Source organism: Temnothorax americanus, unplaced genomic scaffold (genome assembly GCF_048541705.1).
Source record: "Temnothorax americanus isolate GAGA-0224 unplaced genomic scaffold, ASM4854170v1 Scaffold8, whole genome shotgun sequence".
Lineage (NCBI taxonomy): Eukaryota > Metazoa > Arthropoda > Insecta > Hymenoptera > Formicidae > Temnothorax > Temnothorax americanus.
Window position 1 is genome coordinate 1866286 of NW_027509802.1, and position 25647 is coordinate 1891932.

The following is a 25647-nucleotide window of genomic DNA, read 5'->3' on the forward strand; positions in this document are numbered from 1 at the left end:
GCGCTTGAATGACTTTCGCGTCATGGGACGCGTGGGCGAGGAGAAGCAGCTGGGAAGGAACAGAAAGCTCTTTCGTATGGTCTTTCGTAGATAGTATTCGCCGATAATAATATTCGCCTCTTGTTTTTTGACATTGTTGGTTCTTATTTTACGAGGTGAATAGATATTCGCTCATTAGTCATAGATATAACTTTGAAATAATTAGATTGGAAAAATAGACAAATTGATGAAATATGTGAATATCGGCCAATTTGTAAAAACCTCAAGAATATGCATGTCTGTTTCGTTATTTTATTTATATTTTTTTTTCTAAAAATGATGCCTCAAGATTTTTATACACTTATATATTTTACGTTGTCTTTTACACATTACTCCATATACCAATTTAGACAATGCAGGAACTTTTAACAAAATTAAATTGGGTATAATTTTTTATACATTGTACTCGATACTCGTCAAATCTATACATAGTACTGAGAGAGAATTATTTATATCGGTCCGGTCGTGATCAGCGGCTGTAAAAGAAACGGACCGAATACGAGGCGGAGGATTGGGGCAGTAGGGAGCGCGTTGTTGTTTTCTACTATCTGTCTTCGGGTAAACGCGTGCGGTTTAGCCAATTCGCCCCTTGACCGAGAAAAATGGCTATCGGCCTTGGGAATACGTTTACGACCGTTCCGGGCCGAGTAATTCTATTACGGAAGGATTTTTTTCGCTTTATACTATATCGGGGATGGAACTTTTTTCCGCGTCCTGACCGGGCCATTCGTTCCCTTAATAAGGTCCAAACGTCTCGAGAGGCTATCGATATTCCGCGCTCGCATACCGATTCCCTGTCACTCATTGCTGCAACCACACGAAAATTCTTATATTCCTTTCATTTTTATATTATATCATCTCGTCTGCAATGTGTAAAATTCAAGTTAGTCGTTGCAACAACAATTATAGGTTTATTTAATTAACTTCTTATTTTGACGTGTGAGAAAGAAAATTGTTCTTTGAATCAGAATCTCTTAGCTATTGTCTACATTTTATCAAATGTTTTACGCTGCGTTACTCGCATTAATTTTATCTTTCTAAAATTGATATCAGTGTTCCTTTTTCGGAAAGATTCAAAACCACGGCGGCTGCAGTTATTTTTTTTATACCTTGCGAATCAAGTTAGGCGGCGTTTTACCCGTTTGCAATGCGAAGTATCAATCTCTTTCGCGGATGAGCTTACCCTAGCTGAAGCGTGGAAGGCACTCGATATCAGAACATTTGCATGTTCTTTATGAAAATTCTATAGTTTATGGGGACATTTGTATGTATTATCGTATTAGCATATTCCAAAAGACAGCAATCTCAATATTGGATACCGAAGCTGGCTATATCGCTTGTTTACTACCCCTTCGCTCTCGTATCGCCCTACAATGGCGGGCACGCACACGTGTCTTCCCCTCCCGTAAACATAGCTATGCGAACGTTTTCTTCTTTCTCTCGAATTTCGAATACGCACCGCATGTGTGACAGGAATGACAGTTGGAGGGAGAGTTTCCTATATCTTAGATATAGAGCATAGATATGTAGAAACTGTGCGAAGCACAACTTCGAAGGTTTACTTGATTATTGTGTTTTCTTAATAAAACATTTTTATTGTTTAGTATTTAAATATTTATTTTATTTTTGATTGCATTTTTGTAAAATAATGTTAAGTTACGAATTATTAAATTACGTTGAAAGCTTCTATAATTTAAAATACATGTATACATTTCATACATTGCATTATTGTTAAATATAACTTGCAACAAACGTTCATTTATTATAAGATCAAGCATTGCATAAGAGATACAAAATATATATAATACACATTTGATATGTCTCTATTGTTCAACGTCGGGCCGTTCGCAGTTTCATTCGTACGAGGAGCTTTTCTCGTCCTACTGATCATGTACGAAGGTTCGTATACGTTGCTAAGCAACCGTCTGGAGGGTGCCTTCTTGCGTGCGTTACATTATATCGACGTGGTTTTAGCTGCTTTACTCATTTAGGCAATAATAGCCTGGCTATGCATATCCATCGCGCGTAAAGAATCGCGTGGTGAGAAAAAGCATGGAGCTAGGAGCTTCTGCGCTTTGCAGCTTCTATGCTTTACAGCCGTGCAGCATCCCTTTACCATCTTGAGAGTAATTCTGTCACGTTAATTCTTGACACTTGGATTATAATATTTAACGCATAATTTTTTCGCTAATATTTTGAGCAATAAAGCCAAATCTTCGTTGTTTATTAGCAAAACAAAACAATTTTTCAAATTACTTTTAGAACTTATTTTTATCAAATTAGAATAAAATAAATTATTTTAAGAAATAAATATTTCTTTATTACGTTTACACAAAAACTCGGGGCATTTTCAGCTATGTAATAATTAATAAATAATTAATAAAGTGTAAAGTCAATGTGTGAAGAAATAATATTCTTGCGACGTTCGTTGTCATGACAAAAAGTGATTTGATTTTCTTTGAAAAAGATTGCTCACGATAAGATCTTGCTTTATTTGAGACAAAGTGATACAATAGACAAGTGAGACAATACCGAGAGAAATACAGAATTATGCAAATACACTCCGTTAATGTTACAAACATTTAAAAACAGATTTTTTTAAATGTCTTTTACAGTTATCGCATTTTTAAGACTTACGTATTGTTTAGGAACTGTTTCGCTTAAGTTTAAGATAAGCAGAGATCGACTGTGAACGATAGGGACTTAGGGACGGACATCGGAATTCACCTTCACGCGCGCGGGCTGCCGTCGCTTTTCCGTGCAATTGCTTCCTAATTATCGCCGTCAACTAATAACTCGCGTTAATTTCAGGCGATTTAGTGGCGGCGGCGCGTGCGCGCGCGCGCGCGTTAGTTCATCCCCGGTTCCCCACATTCTCTCGCCCGCCGCCTTCCACCCTCTCGCCGCCGAAGTTTAAATTGAATTGGGTTGGCGCGGCACGACGCTAGTTCGCAAAACTATACCCGCACGTATAGATATAGCCCAGGCTACGGGCGCTACCGTATCCGAAGACCATCGACTGGAGAATAGTGCTCTCTGTTTATGGGACAAGTAACGCCATGGAGATACAGTTCAACTGGCAATGAGAGCACCGAACGCGCAGCGGGGTGGCGGTCCCTTTTGGTCTCGCTTCCTCTCACTCCGGTTACTCTCTTCGATCCTCCTCGAATGCATCGAACTTCTCTTCAATATTCACTCGGGTATTCGCATATACGAAACGAATTTCTTCCAACATGTCCATGTTCGCGCAATCCCGCGCGACCACCGCCAGACCTAGTGGTGGACGAAGCGAGCTTGCCACCTTGGACGATTCTACGATTGGATGGTGTGAGAGTTCGAGCAAGGAAGTCGTGGGGTAGGTGGACGGAAGGGGGGGACGGTATCGAGCCGTCTGCAGGGTATCGGGGAATGTTTCTTGCCTTGCTGGGGGTTGTCGCTTATCGGGAATGTATAGTGTGTTGGTCAGGTCGTTAGCAAGTTGTCGAGATTAAATGCCTTCCAGCGTATTAGAAGCTGCACTAGCTTGATTAGCCCCCCGACCGGCGCGCTACCGACGTGATCCTCCTCGGCACGGGGGTCGCATCGATCCCGGGGAAGGCTATCCCACGTAGTCGTTGTCGTCGAAGACCTCTAGGCTGCGGCACACTCGATATCTATACGGAAGCGCATTATCTGCTTACTGTTTAAGCACCGTTCCTACGACGCTTCTACAGATCCGCTTTGGCCCCTTGGCTATGACGGTTGCGAATGTTTTCCGACCATTGCGAGGTAGAATTTATGTAAATTCTATAGGGGGAGAGAAAGAAATAGAGCTACTATTCCTTAGTTTAATATATCGGCAAAGTTTAATACTCAACGTCGTCTATAAATTATTATCAGTTATATTTATAGTCAACGTCTGAAAGTGATAAAATGTTCTCGGTGAATTTAGAGTTGTGGATCGTTATACCTTATTTTTAGATTATCTATATCTATTTGCCGTCTTGACAAAATTAAACCTTTAATTAGATTTCCGTTCGAATAAAATTTGCGTGATATCAATTCTTGCTAAGCGAGAAGTCTGCTAGAAATGGATCGCGAGACACATTGTTACTGATTTCTATCTTTTCCGGAATATTCCCTGCAATCCCATGCAAAGATAATGGTACGTCGGTATTCATATTGACAATACACTCGGAGAACAACGAGCCAGTCTACGCACCGGCAGACAGAGACTACAAAAGCATATTAGATACTTCGAATATTGGCTGTGCCTCCGTACGAGGTTGTGATCCGCCGCGAGAGGAAGAGATAGAGAGGGAAAGAGAAAGAGAGATGGGCGGGAGAGAGGAGATTCACGGCGCTGGATTTCCGCGAGTTGCAATACACTTAGCTCGATATATATTTGCATACACGCACGCACGTTTCTATTCCGTGCAAGAAGGACGCGGGGCGCCACGCCGCTCTCGGGGCGATGGGGGATGCGCGCGATGGCGCACACGCTCGTTAATATTCATACGAGCCATGAAGCACGGCGCGGCACACTCTCTCGCGAAACGCGTATAAAGTATCGGTAAATAAATCATAATGCGTTATTGCGTATTTGAATATGTTTGATGCGAGGCATCCCACCGGGTGGGACGCCTGTGGTCTCGCGACTCCGAGGTAGCGAATGAAATTTCAGGAGGGGGACGCGTTCTGGGGATGGTAGTCGTTGGCGCCCGTTGAATGTCGCTAGAAGCTCGCTACGAGAGATTAGGAGACTGGAAATATTTAGTTAGGAAAAGCTATATAGGAATGCCGTAGCTGCTCGTGCGGTTTACTTTGCCGTATCGAGGCGTTTGAAATTGTTTTAAATTCACGAAAAAATTCATTGTTTCAAGTTAATACGTGATCTGATTAGCTTATACTTTATGTTCCCAATACGAAAATATTTGATTGGTTATTAAGAGCTTTTTATTTTAGTCAACGACAAAATATGCTTTAGAAATAAAAATTTGTACATATATATTAATTTTCTTTTTTCTTGCTTCTATCTTTGGCAAAAAAAATTATTTCTCTTGAGACTCGTGAGATTCAACGAGCCCTCTTATCGGTAAGGATGACGGTGGATTATCGATTGCTCGCAATGATTCATTGTGACCCTCTAACGCGGTATCGACGGGGGGTGGCATTCTCCATTGTGAATCGAAAGTAACGCTATACACATCGTTCCTGCGCGGACGTGGTCGGGGCGCGGTTGATATCGATGTTTTAAAATACAGATCTGCATATACGTGAAAATCTACGCTCTCCCTTCGGCTGTCGTCTTCTCGTTACAAGGATAAGGGCACCGTACTTAATGAGTCGAGGAGAGTTGGTCCACGACGGGGATAGATTCCACACCCTCTGCAAAGGGCTCCGCCGTACTCGGGGGACACTTGTAACCTCACCTCGCCGTCACCGTCTCCCTTGCTCCTTCCTCGACTTCGTTGATCATAACACTGCCTGATTTATCGGTATTCCTTGAGCAGTAACGAGCTGCCCGTGCTGGGCCGAACCTAACTGAAAAGGGTCGGCGCACACGTGTGACTACGTTGGGGTTCATCGAGTGTACGTTACGAAATGGAAATATCGCGTTATCGTCTCTTTCTTCTTTCGCGTTTATGCAAAATAAGGATAAATTGTACAGCATTCTTTAAAATCATTCTACATTTATCGTACTTGAATTCCACATCAATAGACAGGTCGAATAAATTTCGAAGCGTCTCATCCTTGTTTCACGGATTTGATGCTTTTGAGATCCAGTCTCTATTCATGGAAGTCATAACGCTTTCAATCCTTTAATCTTTGTGCCCGCGAACAATAAAAGTTTAAATAATTTACAAGCGCTGCAGGTTGCAAATAACTTTGACTTTCTCGCCTCTCACCGTGAAGTACGATTATCGTTCACTTTCAATGGGGAAAGGCGAGCCCTCCAGGTATACGTTCAAGCTTCAGACTTCGAAGTTTTGTGGCCGCGCGATATACTGACGTTAGTTTGCGTATAATAAGGTGTCGTCTTATCTAATGGGGTTTGCAACGTGGGCCTGGAAGAGTGTATCGTCGTGTATAACGGTAATTACGCGTTATTAACAAGCCTCGGGGGTGTCGAGGGGTGGTGATGGTTGCCTCTTGTCTAATTAACTGAGTTTACAGCGACACCTGCCCCCGTATCACGGCATCTTCTACACTTCAACCAGTAACTCAAGATTTACGCCGAAGAACCGCGAGCGGATAGCAAGCACTCTGATCCTTATCGTTGTTCTATGTCTCTGCCGCGTAGCTAACACAACCAATAAGACTAATTGTTTCTCCTATGGAGTTATATTGATTATCAAATAAAATACTTATTAATTGTACAAGAAAAAAAAGAATTTGCTTAATACTAATAGTTTGATGTTTGCATAATATAATGCAGCAAAATTAAAATATTATTTTATTATTGTAAAAGATATTATTTTATCGTATTGCGTAGTTCTTTCATTATTTGACTTGCTTTACAGACGTAGTGTTACTTTTTTTTTTACAAAGAATTAATACGAAGGATATTTTCTGTTATGTATCTTTATTTAATATGAAAGAATGAAATATATATTACATATTCGTTATATTCGCATATCGCGCTCTGATGGCATACTAATTTGCACGCAATGCGCTGCATCTGCATATCCTCTCTCGGTGGTGCCCCGCGCATAATAACATCATTTAGTCGTCAGTGCTCACTTAATTACCGGAATTCACGAGAATCCGTCCTCGCGCGCAGAGCATATATGGCCCGAAGCGTTAACTTTCAAGGATCTTCTTTCATAATTTACGTCATAATCATCTGGAACACAGAAGCGCGCCGGAGACACGAACCTGCGCGCCCGCATTCGCCGTTCCTGTCAGCGCGCCATTCTTTTGCGGAACGCTGCAACAAAGTGCGCCCCGCGCGCGCGAAGGCGCATCGCGGGTCACATTCATAAAGGTGAAGTGCATTTGGCGGTAATGTGTCGTGTATCGTACTGTATGTGGTGCTTTCAATCCCGTTGGAGAACACCGGCTCATGTAACCGCGAGGAACGTCCCGCGATACTCTCGACGGCGCGGCGCGGCGTTGGAACGTTAAACGATAAACATCGCGCGTTCACCGCCATTCTCTCTTTGCAACTCTTTGCCCTTTTTCGAGCGTCTTTATGCGTCGTTTTCGCTTTGCGTATTTTGAATTACGACGATTAAAACGTCTTTAGATTGTACGCAGCCTTACATGAACACTGACGACTAATATAGGTGAAGACATATAGCGAAAATACAGTAATGTGATATAATAATGCCAAGGAGTTTTAAAGTCTGCTTGTTTTTGTATTTAAAACTTATAATCACAAGATTCGTAAGATGCTTTACAATTTTTCATTAAGAAAGTAATACTATTTTTAAAGTATCTTGCAAACGCTATTTTAAAATATTTGTGACATTTGTGTCGTCTCGCATATACATAAGAGTATTTGCAATTTTTATCGATTTCTTTTTATAACGAACTGCTCGTCAGTCCGATTAACTTTATACCATTATGAATAAAAGAAATATATAAAGGGTGATGAATGATAGTCACGGTAAGAAAACAACACGTCGATACTCTCGTTGCCGTTCTCGTCGACGCCTCTCCGTCGTATTAGAATCCAAATGTATCCCATTACGAGAACAACGATAAAACTAACAAAGATGGTATTGCGATGCTGCTCGGCGTTGCGAAAGCTCGTTTCGAAAGTTGGAATTGAGGGGTGGTTTCAGAGCGCGAATCTATATACGCATTGGAGCATTCCGAATTTGAGCTCTTTGCAATTTTCATACTTCTGCTTGAAGACTTTTGGTTTATTTATATCGTATTGTTCAGATTCTTAATCGAATTTAGCTGATGACGTCTTCAATGTTGTCCGTGGGATTACCGCGTTTTTTCCCGAATTGTCCTACCAATTCGAGAATTCCGTTGTTAACCAATGAAATAAATTCGATGATTTATATATAACAGTAGATAAAATTTGATGAAAAAATATGCGACGGTAAAAGGTTGATGAAAATACAATGAATCACGAAACTGAAATCAAATGTACAACACAATAATTTATTTACAAACTGATTCGAAAAAGGCAACGACGAAAACGGCCTTTTGACATATAACATATAAATAAACAAATATGATTTTATTACAGATATCTTCGTTTATGAATTTTTAAAAGAAATTAGCTTAATTAGCAATGGTATACGATTTGATCAGTTTTGTAAGTCGCTGTTATATTATATTTATTACATTTATACTTTCAAGTGAGTTATTTAAAATTGAACGTGTTTGAATAAATGCGCCCGTCGTAATTTTTCTTGAAACGACCGATTCCGCAATTTCATGAATTCGAAACAGCGACTCTGTTCTACGAAGACACGCTTACGGCAGGACAGTATTTTCTAAAAGAGCCGAGCGCGGCGCATTCGGTAATTCGCGGGTATCACGTGCTATATTTAAGGTAGACTCGTTCTGCAGCCGGCTCTTGCATTTTCGAAACTAACGATAATATTCCGTTTCGCTCGCGCCGAAACGGTCCATCTCCAGATACGATGTGTGCGGATACTATTACATAAAGCGTGCGGCGTTGCGAAACGAGTATACGAATGCGAGTTACTGGTACCCCGGGTACCGAGCCCCGGACATACACACGTCCTCTAGTCGCACTCTCCTCCTTCCCGTCGCGGCCCTTATCCTCAACAGAAGTGTACGAAGGCATTTAGACCTTTCCCCGACTCATCAGCTTTGTGCTTTTGCCGGCGGTCGCCGCGGTGCGCGCCACGGGGTAATAACGCAGCTTTTGCGTTACCTCAAAAACACGAATTTTCACTTCAACTTTCCGTTAACTGCCCTCTCGCGCACCTAAGTACAAAGTTAATTTTTTAATTATCCCCGCGGTGTCTGGCATCGCGCATTGTGTCGACCTCGAGGACACCCACTATACCACCACCACCACCAGCACTATCGCCGCCACCGTCACCACCACCTGCGGCGTCGTCGTCACTTCGGCGGCCGCGTCTCCGCGGGCAATTGGGAAGTTGCCTCCGGAAGAATCCCCGACCGGGTGGCTGCTCGGGCTCGGTAGCCGCGGGGGTCGGTTACGGCGGTTATCGTTCCGGTAACTCCGCGCTAACGCCGCGTCGTAAATGCCACCGTATTTATCTTTCCATGTGAGCGAGCGAGTTGCGTAGGCTTCACTTAAAAGGGAAGTTTCTTGAAACGTTTCATTAAGCTTACCGCGAAAGTTTCGCGCGAACGAGTAAATTCTGGATAGCAATGGTAAGAATAAAAATCTAACAAATTCTACTGGATGCGGAAGGAGACGGAGATAGAGGAAATTGCAATTGAAAGAACGAATAAATTTTAGTGAATACAGTAACTCGATATTATTGATTACCCTATATTTTAATTATTTTTGATAGACACATTTACTTCAAGTAAAATATTATAATAATAAATACTACAATATTATAATATTGATTAACAATAACATACGCTGATAACAATATGGGATATTCCAAATTTTATGCCATATTATGAAATTGCACTTTAAATTATTAATTTTCCGAATTAATAAAGTAATGCTCGAACGGAAGAGAATTATAAGAGAAAGAAATGTATTATTAAATTACTTTATTCGAAAAGAGAGAACCGTAATGCATCAAGAGCGTAGCACTGTACAAAGCCTTGATACAACAACTTCAACTAGCACGCAGGCGACGCATAACGTTTTGTTAGTACAGCGCTGGTTCGTGTAGGCTGTCGGCGTTACGTCGGCGATACTGTAACAAGAGACGATTTTGTAACCGAGAGACGTAGAGGAGGGACCTCGGGAAACGTTGACGCAGGTATAAGGCCGTTTCGTCAGTCTCATTGTCACGGTTGTCGCGGAATGAGAACGTACGGCCGGGTCGTATTTTAATTCCGCGGACAAACCACCCCCGCAGTCGCTCGGTCCGGGCCCACCCCTTTCTTCTTCGCGTTTCCTCTGAGCCCCTGCCGGCGCGGCGGTGGTTGCCGGTGTGTTTCTACTACGTCGCCACCGCGACGAGCTGCTCACGCCGGGGTCGCGTTGACATTACGACGCATAATATTTAATAATTATTTTCATTAAAGTCATAATAAAGTTTAGGATACTTTATTAATTTATAGGCCAGGGAACACGTTTAAAGGGTTCGCGGCGTTTCCCGCCGTCTCGCGGCCATTCGTATCAATTATTGTCCTTCACGCGGCGAGATTAAGGAACCGCCCCCTGAACGCAGTCTCGGCGAAAACTTCTTCGGCAATCTTTATCGGTCGCTTCGCAGCGTGCTGGCTCTAAATGAAGAAAGTAAAGTTGTGTCACGAGCAACAGAGCCATGTAACGCTACAGTTTCGTAGATAGTTACAACGCTGTGCCGGTGCAGGTTAGATAGATAGCAATTTATATTCAATTAATTTATTTGCTAACAGAATTTGTATAATTAGTTTTTAGTAATTTTTCGAACGAAAAATGACTTCTACATGACGGTATATATTGTAAATGATTCCGCAACGCGGACTTGTCGCAAGATTGATGATGTTTGCGTTTTGGAATTTTCGACGTCAGTGCGATAATGCGATTTATCGTGATTCGGACGAGAGGATCGTCTCGAAGACGAGCGTGGCGCACCCTCGATGTTAGCGAAGGGCTGTACGTTATCCGACTCTGCGGGCCTTGTTTATAGCGCGGTGACGTTAGAAGAGGGAAGGTGGGCTCGCGCGCCAAGGGTCGAACGTTCGCCGACGAACCACGTGGATTGGCTTTCATTAATCCGCTAACCCTATCTGCCCTCGACTCCTCGCACCCGCGTACCTACATCCGCGCATGTATTATAAATCGCAACGCATTCGGAGCCATCGCCGAATATCTATGGAGCCGCAGATTCTCCGCGCGGCGGACGGACTCCGGACTTGAATATTTTAGGACGGAGGCGCATTAACGCTACCCTTCTTACGCTACGTATTAACCTCAACAACCGTTTTCACTACCAGTGTCGACCAGCCCCAACACCAGTTGCCACTATAGTGCCACGTACGAATCACGAGTGAATCGACTGATTTTCCTTTGCCCGGCGTTTCATCCCACACATTCCTTACACATATCGCACACACAGACGCATACTTCTTCAGTTCTAAATTAACGTAAGTGGATCTCGTAATAATGTCTCATAATGTGAAACAAAGATTTTATATTAACTGTTTAGACACTGCTATCATTATTAAACTATTCAATTACGCTGTATTAGATTATTCTGCGTTTGCGATATCACATTCATTATTTAATATCTTTATATTTCAAGGTAGAATTATTTAATTTTATATCTTGCTCGTCACATTGTTAATTGTATTATTTACACATTAGTTGCCACAATTGATTGGATATCAGTTGATTGTACCGATTGTTCTTTTATTTTATGTATTTATTTCTGTCGTGACGTGAACTAGAAATATATTTGCGAGATATTTCGTATTTCGAACGCAAGGTCTGCCGATCGTTGTTGCGAATTAACGATCCTCCGCGAACGGAGAAGTCTCCTTGCGCATCGGGGTATGAGGGTGCTCGAGAAATATCATCGAATAATGAATATTCATGCCGATGAGTCGCGGGACCAAAGCGAGAGATAGGGAGAAGGGGGGGGGACGTGGAGGAGGTGGCCGGGTTGTAAAGTTGCCCCGTGGAGAATCGCGCATCGGCCGCCATATTTTGTACGATGTATTCCGACTGGCAGCACCCTCCGCGGGGTAGATCTAAATACTGTGCCCCCCGTTTACACCCACCTCGCTCCTAAACCCGCGCGAAAGCTCGCGATCGGCGAAACGACCCGCGCCAACTTTCGAAGTATCAACCGGTTTCACTTCGCCTGCAGCGCGCGATGTAGCCGGAATTAATTATAATGAAGCTTTTACTTTAATTCCATAATTAATCCTAACTCACGTCAGTGCGATGCTCATTATAAATTTAATGCGATTCCGCCTGTTGTTCCTTTAGAATCCTCAAATTGAGGTTCATGAAAATCAACTTTGAAGATAACGACGCGTGATTAATATATTGATATATGTAATTCACGAGATAACATCCGTAAGAGCATAAATGCCATTTTGGTTATTGGGAATCATATTGTGTGTTTCCTTCTTTCTTTTTAAATTAGATAACATCAGCGAAAAGGGCACAGACGTTCGGTTGATGATCTCGCATCAAATACCTTGCAGGACGAGCGTCCTTCTTTGAAAGAAAAAAGAATTCTCTTTCGCGTGCATTTCCCTTTTGCTTTTACGTTCACAGTTGCGATAAAACTCGAACAAAACTCAAGATTTTATAGGCTAATACCGTGAGCAGCGGGTGAGTAGGTGGCTGGGCTAGCTTTCACCCCCGTCGTGGATCCGTGATTTTATATAGAAGTATGTTTTATGTATGTGCGCCAAGTATACGCGGCCGGTTTCTCTGTCTCTCTCCTTCCCTCCCCCTCTCGCTCCTCTGTCTTTCTCTCTTCTTCTCGCTCAATTCCGTCGCATAAAAGGGTTTTGGATTTTATTCCCGCGGTTTCGATGTCGAGCGGGAGAATCGAGGAGGGGGAGAAACGTCTACGAATGTCCTCGTCGCTTCCGGAATTTAAATTTCATACGTATGTGTCCGTGATATCAGCATGCGCGACTTCGGTCCACCCGTTCTTCGTCTCCGACTGATCCGTCTTGCGCGTTGGAGTTTGTCGAAGAACGAAAGTACGTCTACGTGCGGAGTAACGTGAAAGAATCGTGTCACGTAGTCGTTTTAATGTCATATTCGATATTTGAATTTCGACAGTTTCTGCATTACATTTGCTTCGGAATAATTTACATTTTAGCCGCGTTGCGTTTAATTATCTCTTTGTTACGAAATTATGCATTCCGGGCGGAGTAAAAGACAAATAAAGTGCAGTCCGTTCGATAAGCGGATTCTCGATCCTCATTGACGCAGCTCGACACGTCGAGGAAAATTTCTGCGGTTTGCGAAGATGTACGTAAGGGGGGTGGGAGGGAAATGGGGTGATGGTGAAGGGCTGTCCGGGGACGCCGCGAAGCTGGACACGCGGATGGCGCCGTTATCCCCGGCGAGAATTTCAGAAAATATTCCAAGGCAAAAAGTATAGAGCGAGGCGTTTTAATTATCATTAACAAGGCCGGCGTATAACTCAGAATTACGCGTTTATACGTAATAATACGTAGGTAGGTACTGCCGTACGTGCCGGTACCGGCCGCGCATTTATACATATCCACGTATGTAGACGCGTATACATATACGCGTTTATATTCCGCACGGAAATGGCGCGCGGGCACGTACGTATACGTACAGTACCGTACGTACGTAGATACGGACAGTCGAGCGGCACGGGCGGACGGACGGACAGAGAGACAGACGGACGGACAGCAGATCTGCAACGCGCTGACTCTGGTGCTAAATGAGATGCGTTACGGAGGGAGGGAGACGGTCAGCGGATGGTCGGCGGGCAGAGGGGACGATGGAGCGCAGGGTGGCGCTGGCGATGGTGGGGTTTGGAGGGTGGTCGGCCGTCGGGGCGAATTCCCACCTTACCAATCCTATTATTAACAATTAGCTCTAAACTACTCTTTGCATATAAAATCATCCCGCACACCTCGTAACAGCGGAATGGAAATATACATACTGCATGGTCGTCCGTCGGCTCGGCCGTGGAAAATATGCCGCGGCACACGACGCGACGCGGCGCGGCGCGGCGCCGCGTCGCGCGTATCGGCGCGCTCGTGGAATATCGCAAGCGCGAAGTTGGATTCCGCCAAATGGAGTGAATGACGATCGACATGTGGAGTTCATCGTGGTGACAGATTCACGCGACACGATCATGTATGCGTAAGTTACATGTAACGGTGCGTGTGGGAACCCGTTAAGTTACGGTACACGTTTATTAGTTGATCATAATAATCCTCTTTATGTAAATTGACGAAGCTCGATTTGTGTGCATCAGAATTATTTCAAGTATTGTTCAAGCAAGACATGTATCTAGCATCTCTTCTGGCAAGTAGAAACGAAGGAGAAAAACTGAATTCTGTTTTATGACATTCATATGTAGTACGATGACGTGCTTTTTTAAATCTTGCATTAATAAAACGCATTTACTTATGCGTTTAGGGTATTTGCGTGTTCAATACGTCCTTATAAGTTACTGCGAAAGTTTATTTTTCACCCATGACGTAATTATAAATCTCCAAATATACACACAGTCGACGCTACCAAGTAGGCGACATAAAAGGGCAATTCAAAAGGACCGTGGAACTCGGGTGCGAAGCCGCGAGGGGTTGAAGACGAGACAAAAGTAATGCAATGCCGGAATATGTCACGAATTAAGCGGGGAGAAACCGGGAGTGCTCTCCGTCGTCGTCGTCGTCGTCGTCGTCTTCGTAGTCGTCGCAGTCGTCGCCGCTTTTATTAGAATTATCTTTGTCACTTTCCCAAGTTTATATTTACTCCTCCTGCGAACCTCTTAAAGTCGTGCCACCCCCGCGGCATCCACCTTCCGCCACTTCCTTCGACGCTACCTCTCGACAACCTCCCTATACTCCTCCTGTATCACCTCCGTCATCCCTTCCCTTCCTCCGGGTACCCCTTCGCTTGCATTCTCTTCTCGACACGGCGAGCAACCCCTGCGTGCTAGCGAGAATACAGCGCGAAGCAGCAGCCACTCGCTTATTATCTTTACGACTGGGAAGATGGAATTAAACTGAGTGTGCAGCCGAAATGTAATAATATTCATTACTATGCTAATGTCCGCACGGGCCCGCGGGGTTATGGGCTCCGAAAACTTGCCTCGTATTTTTGTTATCTGCCGCCGACCGACCGGGGAGGCCTAATTCCCGTAGAGTCGACGATCAACATGGTACCGTGATTCCGCTGGAGATTACGGATCCGCCGTTGTATCTTGATAACGCGACATTAAATTATTGCGCCAAATTGTTTTTAAAAATATTATACCTTTTCCGTTATTGACAATACATAAAGCATTTTAGGAACAAATTTTAAGATTGTACATTTAAAAAACAAAAAATACCAATTTTTATATTTAAATAATAAAATTTTTTTTATTATTTTAATACATTCTTTAATATTTTTAAAAAATTTATTAATATCTACACGACAGAAACAATCTGAAATAACAGGGTAAATTTCTTTAACACGGAGCTGTGTGCTGTTCTTCATTATTCAATGGGTATGCCTTCCATAAATTTCAAGAGACAGTGTATGTACGTGTCGTGTGCAGCGAAAGTTCGGACGAAGACGCTCGTCATATTTTCCATATGGCAGTTTCCGTGATTCGCGATGTTTCTGTGCCCAAGGACTTCTCGAGTTTCTAACTGGGATGGCAAGCGGCAGCGAAACGCGCAACAGAAATCACGGGGACTTCCCAGCGCTGTACCCCAGTCGCGCCACACTCGCAGCGGCTTATCTGGGTCGTCAAAATTATAAGCTTTCGGGTAGAAACTCGCCGGTACAAACGGTGAGCAGTAAATTCGCTGTCCCTATCGGGGGTGAGCTTCCTTGGCGTCGGCTGTAGCGCGCGGACCGAAACTTGTGGCCTTAAATATCAGCTCCGCCTGTCCGAAGCGCGGCCGGAGATAAAAAAAACAAGCGCAAGCTGGTCAATAATTTGCAGTAAGATAACGTCATTGTTGAACTATTTCGTTTTCGAGTTTTGCAATAGCATTAATCCCGCACGTGACCGCTTTTGTTCTTTAATGCATATATATGTTTTAAATAATCCTAGTCAAAACGTACATTTTTTTTAACTATTCGAGATACTACACAATTCCAAGCATCAATATAAAATTAAAATATATAGTTGCTTCTGGACTTAACGTTTCAAAGTTTTTCGTTGCCCACAATGTACACGATACAAGCGAAATCGGTAGGAGAAGTATTTAATCAAGCGATCACTTTGGCCGGGTCTAAATAAACCAACGTTGAACGATGGGGTCGCAGATTACAGCGCGAAGAGGGAGGTGATAAGACGACACGGTCGGTCGGCGATGAGAAGGGTACGGCGAAGACAAGACGAGTCTAAGAAGGGTTAAATTACTCACCTCTTCGTTATAACTACAACGCGTTCCAACCCGCGTCCCGCCCTTTCCTTTTGCTATTTATCCGTCGTAAACTTCTCGAACGTCTTTGGTGCGATCGTGGGGTGACCGAAATCCCAAATACGAGTCGTAAATGATATCTATTAATAAGCTGGATTATAACGATTTCTCTCCCTGAACTTCAGTTTCACAATAGATTTATAGATAATATATAGGATAATGATGAAAATTTATATTTAACGTAAAGAAATTTAAATTAATCCCAACATTTGATACTCGGAATGCGAGTGAATTAAAACGCCAACTCATTACATTTCTCGCAGGAGATATTGATAAAACAAAACAACGAACTTCACGAAGATACTGATATGCCTTCCGACGTAGTATCGTTAGGTCTGAAAGCATTTCACTTCATTCTCAGTTTTTCCGTCACGAACCGAATTTCATGCAGCGCTCACGTACCGTGCCGTCATTCAAATTAATTGCGCTTACTTTGAGCGCGATTCGTCGGGATCTCTTCAGTGGCAGTTTTGGTTTCAAAGCGCCGCGTGGATGAGTACGAATGTCAGGGAAAGTACGCGTGTACCAAGGCTGAACGTGTGCCGGCGGGTGAACGAGGGGGAGGGGGAGGGCGGATGGTGGCGGGATGGGAGGCTGGAGGCTCTCTCGTGTACACCCGACTCCACCTTATTACAATTAGCTTCCTTATATATCTAATTAGCAAGATTCTTGGCGCACGGGGTTTCAGTGCGAAGTGAAAGACGGCAGTTGCCACCAGAGCTCTTCGCTCCTGTCTAATATAACTCCGCCATGCTCCAGTCTGCGAGACGTTAATATCTCACGTAGGTGTGCGATCATCTCTACGCGCGTACGGTTTGCGCCAAGTTTCGGGACCAGCTTGACGTGTTGCACGCTTGTGAAAGATCGCGCGTATTGAGAGCAAGGTCCCATCATCTCGATTTTTAAATTTTTAGATTAAAAGATTGAAAAGACTTTTTCGATATTTTGCTTCAGCAACATTTTATCCCGCGACATTTTATTCAGGAACATTTTATCTGTTGATTGCAAAAAATTTACGAACGAATATTAAAAACTGACGGAAAGATCTGGGAAGAATGAGGTATGAATTTTACACCAGAGTTGCAATCCGAGGACAGCAAGAATTTCATTTTAGCCGACCTCATCTTGAGAACCACCCACCGGTCGCAAAATAATTCACAAGTGAGGGTAAACTGACGGAAGATAATTTTTAAACCCTTTCTTGGCCGGCAACCTAGCTCGGGGCGAACATGAATGGACGGCCGGCCAGCGGTTGGCTTCAGCTTACTTAATTATCGCACAAAGAAAGAATGGCCCGTGGAAATGTAAAATAAAGGCTGCGCCGTGTTTCCCCGGCGTTTTCTTCAGCCCCTTCCAGATTCCCGTACCTTTGCTGTTCGTCCGTTCCTTTGCCACTAGGGCTCCGTCAGTCTCAAAGAACAAGCGCGATCTCCCGGAGGAGCACGAGAAGGAAAGGCAGAAGGGGAAAAGAAGGACGAAGGGGGGATGGGGGTAAGAACGGACCGGTAAAGGAAGGGGTTAACTTTCCACAATTAATAGTGACTAACGTCCATTAAAAACTAATTCCTTTATTTATGGTTCACTTCCCGATTCTCCTGCGACCTTCCTTCTTTTGCTTCTCGATCCTCACTCCTTCTTGTCCTCGCCCGCAATCTCGGTAAGGGGTATTGCGCCCCTTTATTTGCTCTTTCCCCGAACGACAACTTGTTACAGGACGAAAGTTGCCGCTTTTTTTTCCTCGGCATAGCCGGTCTCGAATGACGGATTAAAATTGGGAAAGTTCTTGCTACCGGGCCATTTTTTCTGCGGCTGGGGTCCTCGTTAAAAGTAATTGCGCACCGGTAGTCTTGTCCGCGTTCTTCCGCCGATTTCGAAAGGTACGATCGCATTAAATCTTCACGACAACCTAGCGTGGCCAAGCTTGTTGTAACTTATATTGATTTTGTAGCGCAAATCAACATATAATAACAATGTATCTTCCACATTGTATTACTTAGATTTAATTAGCGCATTAATGCTACGTTATATGTATATCTAGCTCTTACATCAATATTTCCTCTATTATTAAAAGTTAAGATAGAAGTGGATACTTTAAAATAAGCAATGAGGATAAGTATTATTATAAGAAAATTTTTATAAATGTAAAAGAAAGTGATATATCGATATCCACAAATCGAATACTATCGCTTTTCATTTTGATTATAAGAATAATTCGATTGTGCCATTATTTTTCTCTGTGGGCTCTTATAGTCTTTCGACGGATTCCTTTTAGCGCCGCACAAAAGCTCGTGCGCGTCGACAATACGAAGAACGAAGAAAGATTGATGGGGCGCAGAGAGATGGCCAAGTCCGAAGCGCTTTCACGACGCGAAGCGAGAGCGCGTCGCCGGCGGGTCTGCACATTTTTAATTGTAACTAAAATAATTATACTTTGAGGAGAACCGGCCGCTTTGACACCGCCGCGCGCGGCCAGCAAAGGCAGCGGCGAAATAAAAAGTCCGTCCCCGTTCGTCTCGTACTGCTCGCACGTCTCGACGCGGTCGTTGCGAGGAATATGTAATTTCGCCTCTGCGAAACTGACAGCCCGGAAGGGGCCACACACCGGCGTTGCACCCCTAAATAATAATAAGTACGTCTAGTTACGTCCATCCGCGTCCATCTCCCTCCACCCTCTCGCGCCCTCTTTCAGCCCGTCCCTTCCCCCGCCCCCGTCACCTCTTTCGCAGTTTTGGATCGCTGTACGTTAATTTCTGTACGTCAAACGAAGTTGCACCGGTCGCGTGTTTACATGTCGAAAACGAGCGTAATGGGCTGCCGCTGCAACTTAGTCGCGTGATTTCGCGCGGTGCGGCGCGGCGCGGTGGCCGGTGACCTTAAGCACCGTTCACAAATGCAGCGCGGGGGGTGAAAGGGCGAGGCAGCCGGCGGCACACCCTTTGAAAAAAATTGTTCCGGGCTCGTCACGAAACCGGCTGGAGAGTTTCGGAAAGTATGTTAAACGGATTTCGCGTTCGACGAAAATTAATTATACGGCCAGGCGGTATAACCGGCTCGCTCGCTCGCTCGCCTCGCCTCTCGCACTCTTTCCCGTTGTCCCTGTCTTTTTCCACCGCGTTGTCGGACCTTCCTTTCGACGATGAGGCGGCCCACCCTGACGCTTTATCATTCATAAAGTCTCGGATTTCAGAATTCGCGTAACCCAATACGCTCGCGGCTCTTTTCCCGTTTTGCGCGAAATTTCACCGAATTTCTTGCGCCACCCGGTGCCGCCCGCACTTAAAAAGCTCCGCGCGCACACCGCGAGCTGCCTGCTTACCCTTTTTTTCCTCTTTTTTTCTCTTTCTCTCGTCGAATATATTTTTCCGAGTGGACGCGATGACGAGAAGGAGGGAAAAAATGTAGGAAACACGCGCAGACGGACGAACTGAATCTCCGAGAAAACTCTTAACGCTGCCAGCCGACTGAGAGAATCAAGTTTGAGATGCAGCCTGCGGATATTCGAATGTGCATATAAAGAGGAATAAAGCAACGAGTGTGATAGTTCCATATGTATAATGCGAATATACCGGGTAATTGGATAGGATTTTTAAACTGAAATAAGAATGAAATAATATCTCACAAGACTTAACGTACAAAGCATTTTTTTATATTCATTTTCTACTTGATCTTGTAGCGATACTTTTATTTTCTTGATATTATCGAGTAATAATATTAATTACTTTGCCATTGCTTTCCTTTATTAACATTTTCTCTCAGATAGATAATTTTGACGTAACGTGAGTAGTCTTCATTCTTGTATCATTCTCTGTTGTATCATTTTTAGTCACCCGGTAGATGGCACACCGGAGCTTAATTAAGATATGTATTTATTTTAATTCCTCTCAGGCCGTACAGAGATGGCCGACTGGCCGGGCATAGGATAACACGATTTGCTTAGAGCCGCCACTGCGCATACATCTCGCACGTGCAGAGAGATTTTCAATTCAGGTATAAGGAAAGAGCTGATGTGCTAGGAGCGCGCCGGAAAATATAATAAATAGGGAGAGAGAGAGAGGGGGAGAGAGAGAGAGAGAGAGAGAGAGAGAGAGAGAGAGAGAGAGAGAGAGAGAGAGAGAGAGAGAAAGGGAGGGGAGGAAGAGAGAACTGCCAAGAATGGATTTTACGTTTTTAATTTGCTTTTAACCCTTTTTCGGGATCATATGTGGCAAGTATTCTTGTGGAAGACGCACCCCTTGCGCGATTCGGTTGGCGGTCCACTTCGCAGAATAAAATTTAGGGAACCTTCAACTCTTTGAGAAGATGCGTTTATTCTTCTCCACTCTGTTTTTCTTTCCGCCTCGTTAACTCTTTTACCCTCTGAGAATGAGTGGTCCGAGAGACTTTACTCCTCGTGGCTTTATTTCAAAATGCATTACGCGGATTTCTAATATAGCGTTTTCGATAGTGCGGATCCCCTGATACACATTGCTTGAGAATGTTTATCCATAAATAAAATTTTGAAATTGAATATTTGTTAAAGTATCTTCTTTTTATAAAATATTGTTCAATTTTTTCCCCGAGAAAAACATTTCATATCTTATCTGTTTCAGATTACGGCTTCTGCGATTTGAAGGACTGCAAAGCGGTAAGTCATAATTACGTAGCACTTTTCTACTTTCCTGACTTTATCGTGTGTTCAAGCAAGGAAAAAGTCGGTTAACCATGTACGAGCTAACTTTGAAAGACAAACGTCACGAGATAAACGTTAAAAATCTGGTCCATATGATACGGACAGGACCATACTCCTGAGGGAGACCCCGTAATTTTTATAGTCCCAATTCGAAATACGTTTCTTCCGCTCGTAAAAGACGGCATAAAATCGTCGCGTATGGTCGAGCGTGTCAGTTTGTCGAAAGACCAAGTCACGCTGCCGTAAATATGAGTTATAAACGTGTTTGATGCGCGCACAATATTGTAATGATCGAGGATTGCTAAAAGGGTGAGAAAAAGGCTTAGATGAACGGATCCGTACCTTGAATCATCGTAAATCGTTATTTTTTTTTAATCAGCATAATTTGGAGTACGATACAAGCGTAAAAGCGGCTGTTCTTCCACCAGTAAAGTTACAGCTCGGGAAAGTGTTCATGGTAGAAACGCACTTTACGATAACGGCTCGTTAAAATTAGCGACATTTACTCTTCCGCGATCTTCTAGTCTCGTGTAATTTTGTTTCGGGTATTTTACAGAATAGTCGAAACTTTACAATTTAATCAAATGATGATCAAATATAAGGCTGAGAAAATGAAACTCGAATTTTGTAAATAATTAAAAATTTTAATTTGCATTTATAAATGCGTATTTGACACAGAGAGAGGAATGTTTTTTTACATTTTAATCTTTTTTACTTACTATATTTCTATAGCACTGATTTTTTTGCAGTTCAGCAGAAATTTAATTTAGATTATTTTTTCTCTCTTTCTTTCTTGCGTGAATCTTATTATTAATTCTAGCACGTTTAAGCCGATACTGATAAAATACAAGCGTACCCGATTTTTCAACCCTCCGATTCCTCTTTTTGCTCGAGATACGTCATCAGCGACCGTTTTTAAAATCGTCTCGATTTTTCATTGCCGCTACGTTTCCTTCTTGCGATTTCTGCGGCTTCACAGGCTTCCGCCTTCGAGACGCTAATGGGTGCGTACGAATATTTCATTCCCTGTAAGATGCCATTACGAAAGTATATAGGATACGCCATGGCTGTGTGCACGGTGGAGTCGCAGGTTGGAGGGGCGAGGGGATATTTAATGACGCGTGGCGATATTAAAATGGCATAAAAATGAGATGTAATTTGTATCTGGCCTCAAAAGTTGCCCTCCTTCGCTCGCAGCCAGATTACACCCTGCTCTCCTTCTCCTCCTCCTCCTCCTCCTCCTCCTCCTCTCTCTCTCTCTCTCTCTCTCTCTCTCTCAAGCTTTCGCTCGACATTGTGTACTATTATTGTTATTAATATGAAAGGTCGCGGGCTCACTTAATACCTTGAGAAATCGCCGTCCGTATCAACTGTTCCACCCTCGGTCGCGTCAACACCGAAATAGGAATTTTAAGGCGAGAAACAAGTTGGGGATGGCTCAATTCTCTGAGAAAAGCTCTTACAAACATTATCGTCGTAAAATGTAAACAATGATTAAAATGATAATTATAAGACGTAATACGAATATCGCGAGATATAATGATGAACCGATAGTGGCTTTTCAGACTATCTGTAGCACGTAAATCGTGTACAATCTTACGCGAATATCGAATGTAACATATATAGCTTAATGTCTTCTTCAATATAGAAGCATCACCGTCGTTCCCGGCCTACACGGATTCTCCTTCTGCACGATCCGTCGAAATCCTTCCGCCCGAAAGGAGCCGCGGATAAAAATGTCATTTGAATATTTGGCGTACGTCCGCGACATCATTTATAACGCGTGACAATAAAGTCTCGAGCTGGTAGTAATCTTTATGGCGCGATACACGACGCGCGCGTACCGCCGTCCCCCCTCCGACCGACTTCCATTCGCTTTTTCGAGGCGCAGTTACTGCTTTTACGATATGCTAAGCGCCTTTTCAAAAGATATCCGAGCTCTCATCGTCACGGGCGGAATATTTTCTGGCTGCTTAAACATCGGATTAACGATCTGCAATAACAAACAAACTATTTATGCATGCTATCCCTTCTCGGCGCGCGCGATCCCCAACTTCCGCCTCGTTCAAAATTAGATCAACGTTAACGACGTGTCGCGATCGGCTATTTAGGTCGTGCATTGTCGCTATAATATATTCTGAAACATGTTTATATTTACATCTGGAAATATTTAATCGATACAAAATATTATACCGATATTGTATTATGATTTAATTATACTTTTTTACATTATTACAAAAGATTTATGATCTCTTATTATTTTATTATGACTATTACATGTACAATTAGATTGCATTTTACACATTAAAAACTTCGGTTCCACTTTCTCATTGAATGTATCGTATAATCTTTGATTATAAAATTTTCACGATGTATATCGGGATCTTTCACATTAAATAATAAAATATCATCTTATAGCTATTTTGGCAAGATCCTAGTTCGCAGATTGGTGTGGTGAGCATTCGCTTACGGCGAACATCGCACGTCGCGGCGTCGTGGCGATTCATGGTCGACGATGGGGAAATAGTTCGGTAGACGTAAGTCGCACGACGAGGGAAGGGGGTCTGGACGGTCACTTGGATTTGTGTGGTGTGAACGCGGGACGGACCAGTAAATCCACCCTTTCGTGGTCTCTTAGCGAACTCGGGTCATAGATCGTCCAAACTATCGTGAAACAACCCCCACCCTGCACCTACTGCGACCTCCGAACTACCCTTCGGGGTGCTTTGGCACCCTCGTAAGGAGCACGGTATCGCCCCCTCGTCCCGGAAGAAGCTCCGATTATGCGAATGGCTTTGGAAATTCACACTAAACTAAAGTGTCTTGTATGGTTCGGAATATCGGGAATCGCGAGTCAATAACTAATATCACCAAGAAGCATATTTATTAACGTTAAAATCTAACGAAATTCTTATTAAAAAACTGACATTTTTGATTAATAAGTTTTTATTCTTAAATTGAAAGGATTCGAATAAGGTGAAGCTTGGATATTATCGCGCGATTACCTTCGCACCATTCTTTTCACGAGGCATTTCCGCTTTTCTTTTTTTTCTCGAATCGGCTATGATATAGAATACACCGTGGGCTTGAAAAGAAAAGCGGCGCTCGTTAGTTCCGTGAGAAATTAATTATTTGCCCGCCATCGCTACGGCCGCTCGAGTAATGGTGAAAAATGTCTGGATTGTGCGGGATTACATCACGTTGAAGGGGGAGGGGAAGGGTGGCAGGAGATGAGTTGGGTAAGTGGGGGGGGGGTGAGAACGGAGACCCGGAAAAAGAATAAGAAGGAATGTATCGGTGTGGCTCGTTACACTTAAATTGGAGGGAATGACTGAGTGGTCTCGTTATTCATCGCGAATAATATAGAAAAGGGCTTCCGACTTCGCGCTTCACCTGAGCAACGATTCCTGGCAGGATATCTGACACGGCTAGATCGCGGGGAAGCCTTTTCTCTTCGGGAGATGAATTGACGCGGCTGTGTCCAATGTAATAATCAAGCATTGAAAATGTCTCGTCCCTTATATTCGAGATCTCGTCGAAAGCGATATTCATGCAAAAGTTGACGGAATATTCTTGATCATTAGCGAGATATCCGTGTATGTACTTATGAAATATATATGGTATGCGTATTTAAACACTAACTTAAATTAAAAGGGTTTTTATCGCGTCGGTATTTGCAGTTTATTATATAAATTATAAGGCATGTAAACGGAGCTGTTTTTATCCAAATTAATTAATAATAACATTATTTTTCTGTGTTATTTTATTGCCACTTAAATTAATAGTTACATATCATCAATTTTTACGAAACGATTTACGAAACCGATATTTTGATTGTATTTAATTCGCTGGAAGAGAAAAGTTTATCATATCGCATTGAAGCTGTCACTAATCAAGACGAAATAAAACATTGACATTCTTATGCGTACTTTGCTAAACGTAATTAATGCACCCCGAGGAATGGCGTTTCGCTAATTAGTTCGCTTTGTGCGAGAGTCGCGCCGAGCCAAACAAAAAGACATCGAACCAAATTGTTCACAAATTGGACGGATGACATTACCGTCCTCTATTAAATGGCGTTTACCTAACTCGTTGGCGTGTCGGCCTTTAACCCTCTCGGCACGAGCAAAACCACCACTAGGGATGCCGCCCGGCTTGGGTTGGCGTAGTTTGAACTGCCCATAGAGGTGGTCGCTTCTCTAAGATCAAGTGCTTTCCAGTACCGCACTAAGCCAAACTCCTCCCGTTCTAACGTCCGTTCGTCCGGTCGGATCTGCTATCCAGGAAGGGGTGGATTGATAAACCAACCGCTCCCGTCCCTCTTGACCGGGCAAATTCTTGCGGACAGCCACTGGACTTCAGTGGATCTCAATACGCGACCTTGTTTTCGATGTCGACCCGTCGACATCGACATACGTCGGAAATGAAACGGGCGCAAACGAGAATTGTGGGAAACATTTCAGAAAATATGATAATAAAACATACCTTGCTTACTAATATTGCAGAAAAATATTATTTGAAGGTTTTGATCAGAATCGGCTTCACTTTAATCGTAATATATTTACTGCAATACATTTTTAATTACAATTTATTTATTTAAGCTTTATACAGTTTTTTTCTAATTCCCGTAATATATCAATTTACCCTAAATTTTCCTCTGTCTGCATTGCACCTGTTTCTTTAAATAATTTATCAGTGAAAAACCTAGAGCTCTTGGGATACGCAAGCATATTCTC

The 25647-nt window shown here is 43.2% G+C and overlaps 1 protein-coding gene across 4 annotated transcripts in view; it reads left to right on the top strand.

The window, feature by feature from the left end:
- Positions 1 to 25647, top strand: part of LOC143907175 (uncharacterized) — a 568709-nt gene that overhangs the window by 40175 nt on the left and 502887 nt on the right. For all 4 annotated transcript variants that reach the window (XR_013259758.1, XR_013259757.1, XM_077423768.1 and 1 more), the window contains exon 4: positions 20832 to 20866. Coding sequence is in view for 2 of the 4 variants with exons in the window: in XM_077423768.1 (XP_077279894.1) it covers positions 20832 to 20866 (35 nt within the window). In the remaining 2 variants the exon portion in view is untranslated. The remainder of the gene's footprint in view (positions 1 to 20831; positions 20867 to 25647) is intronic.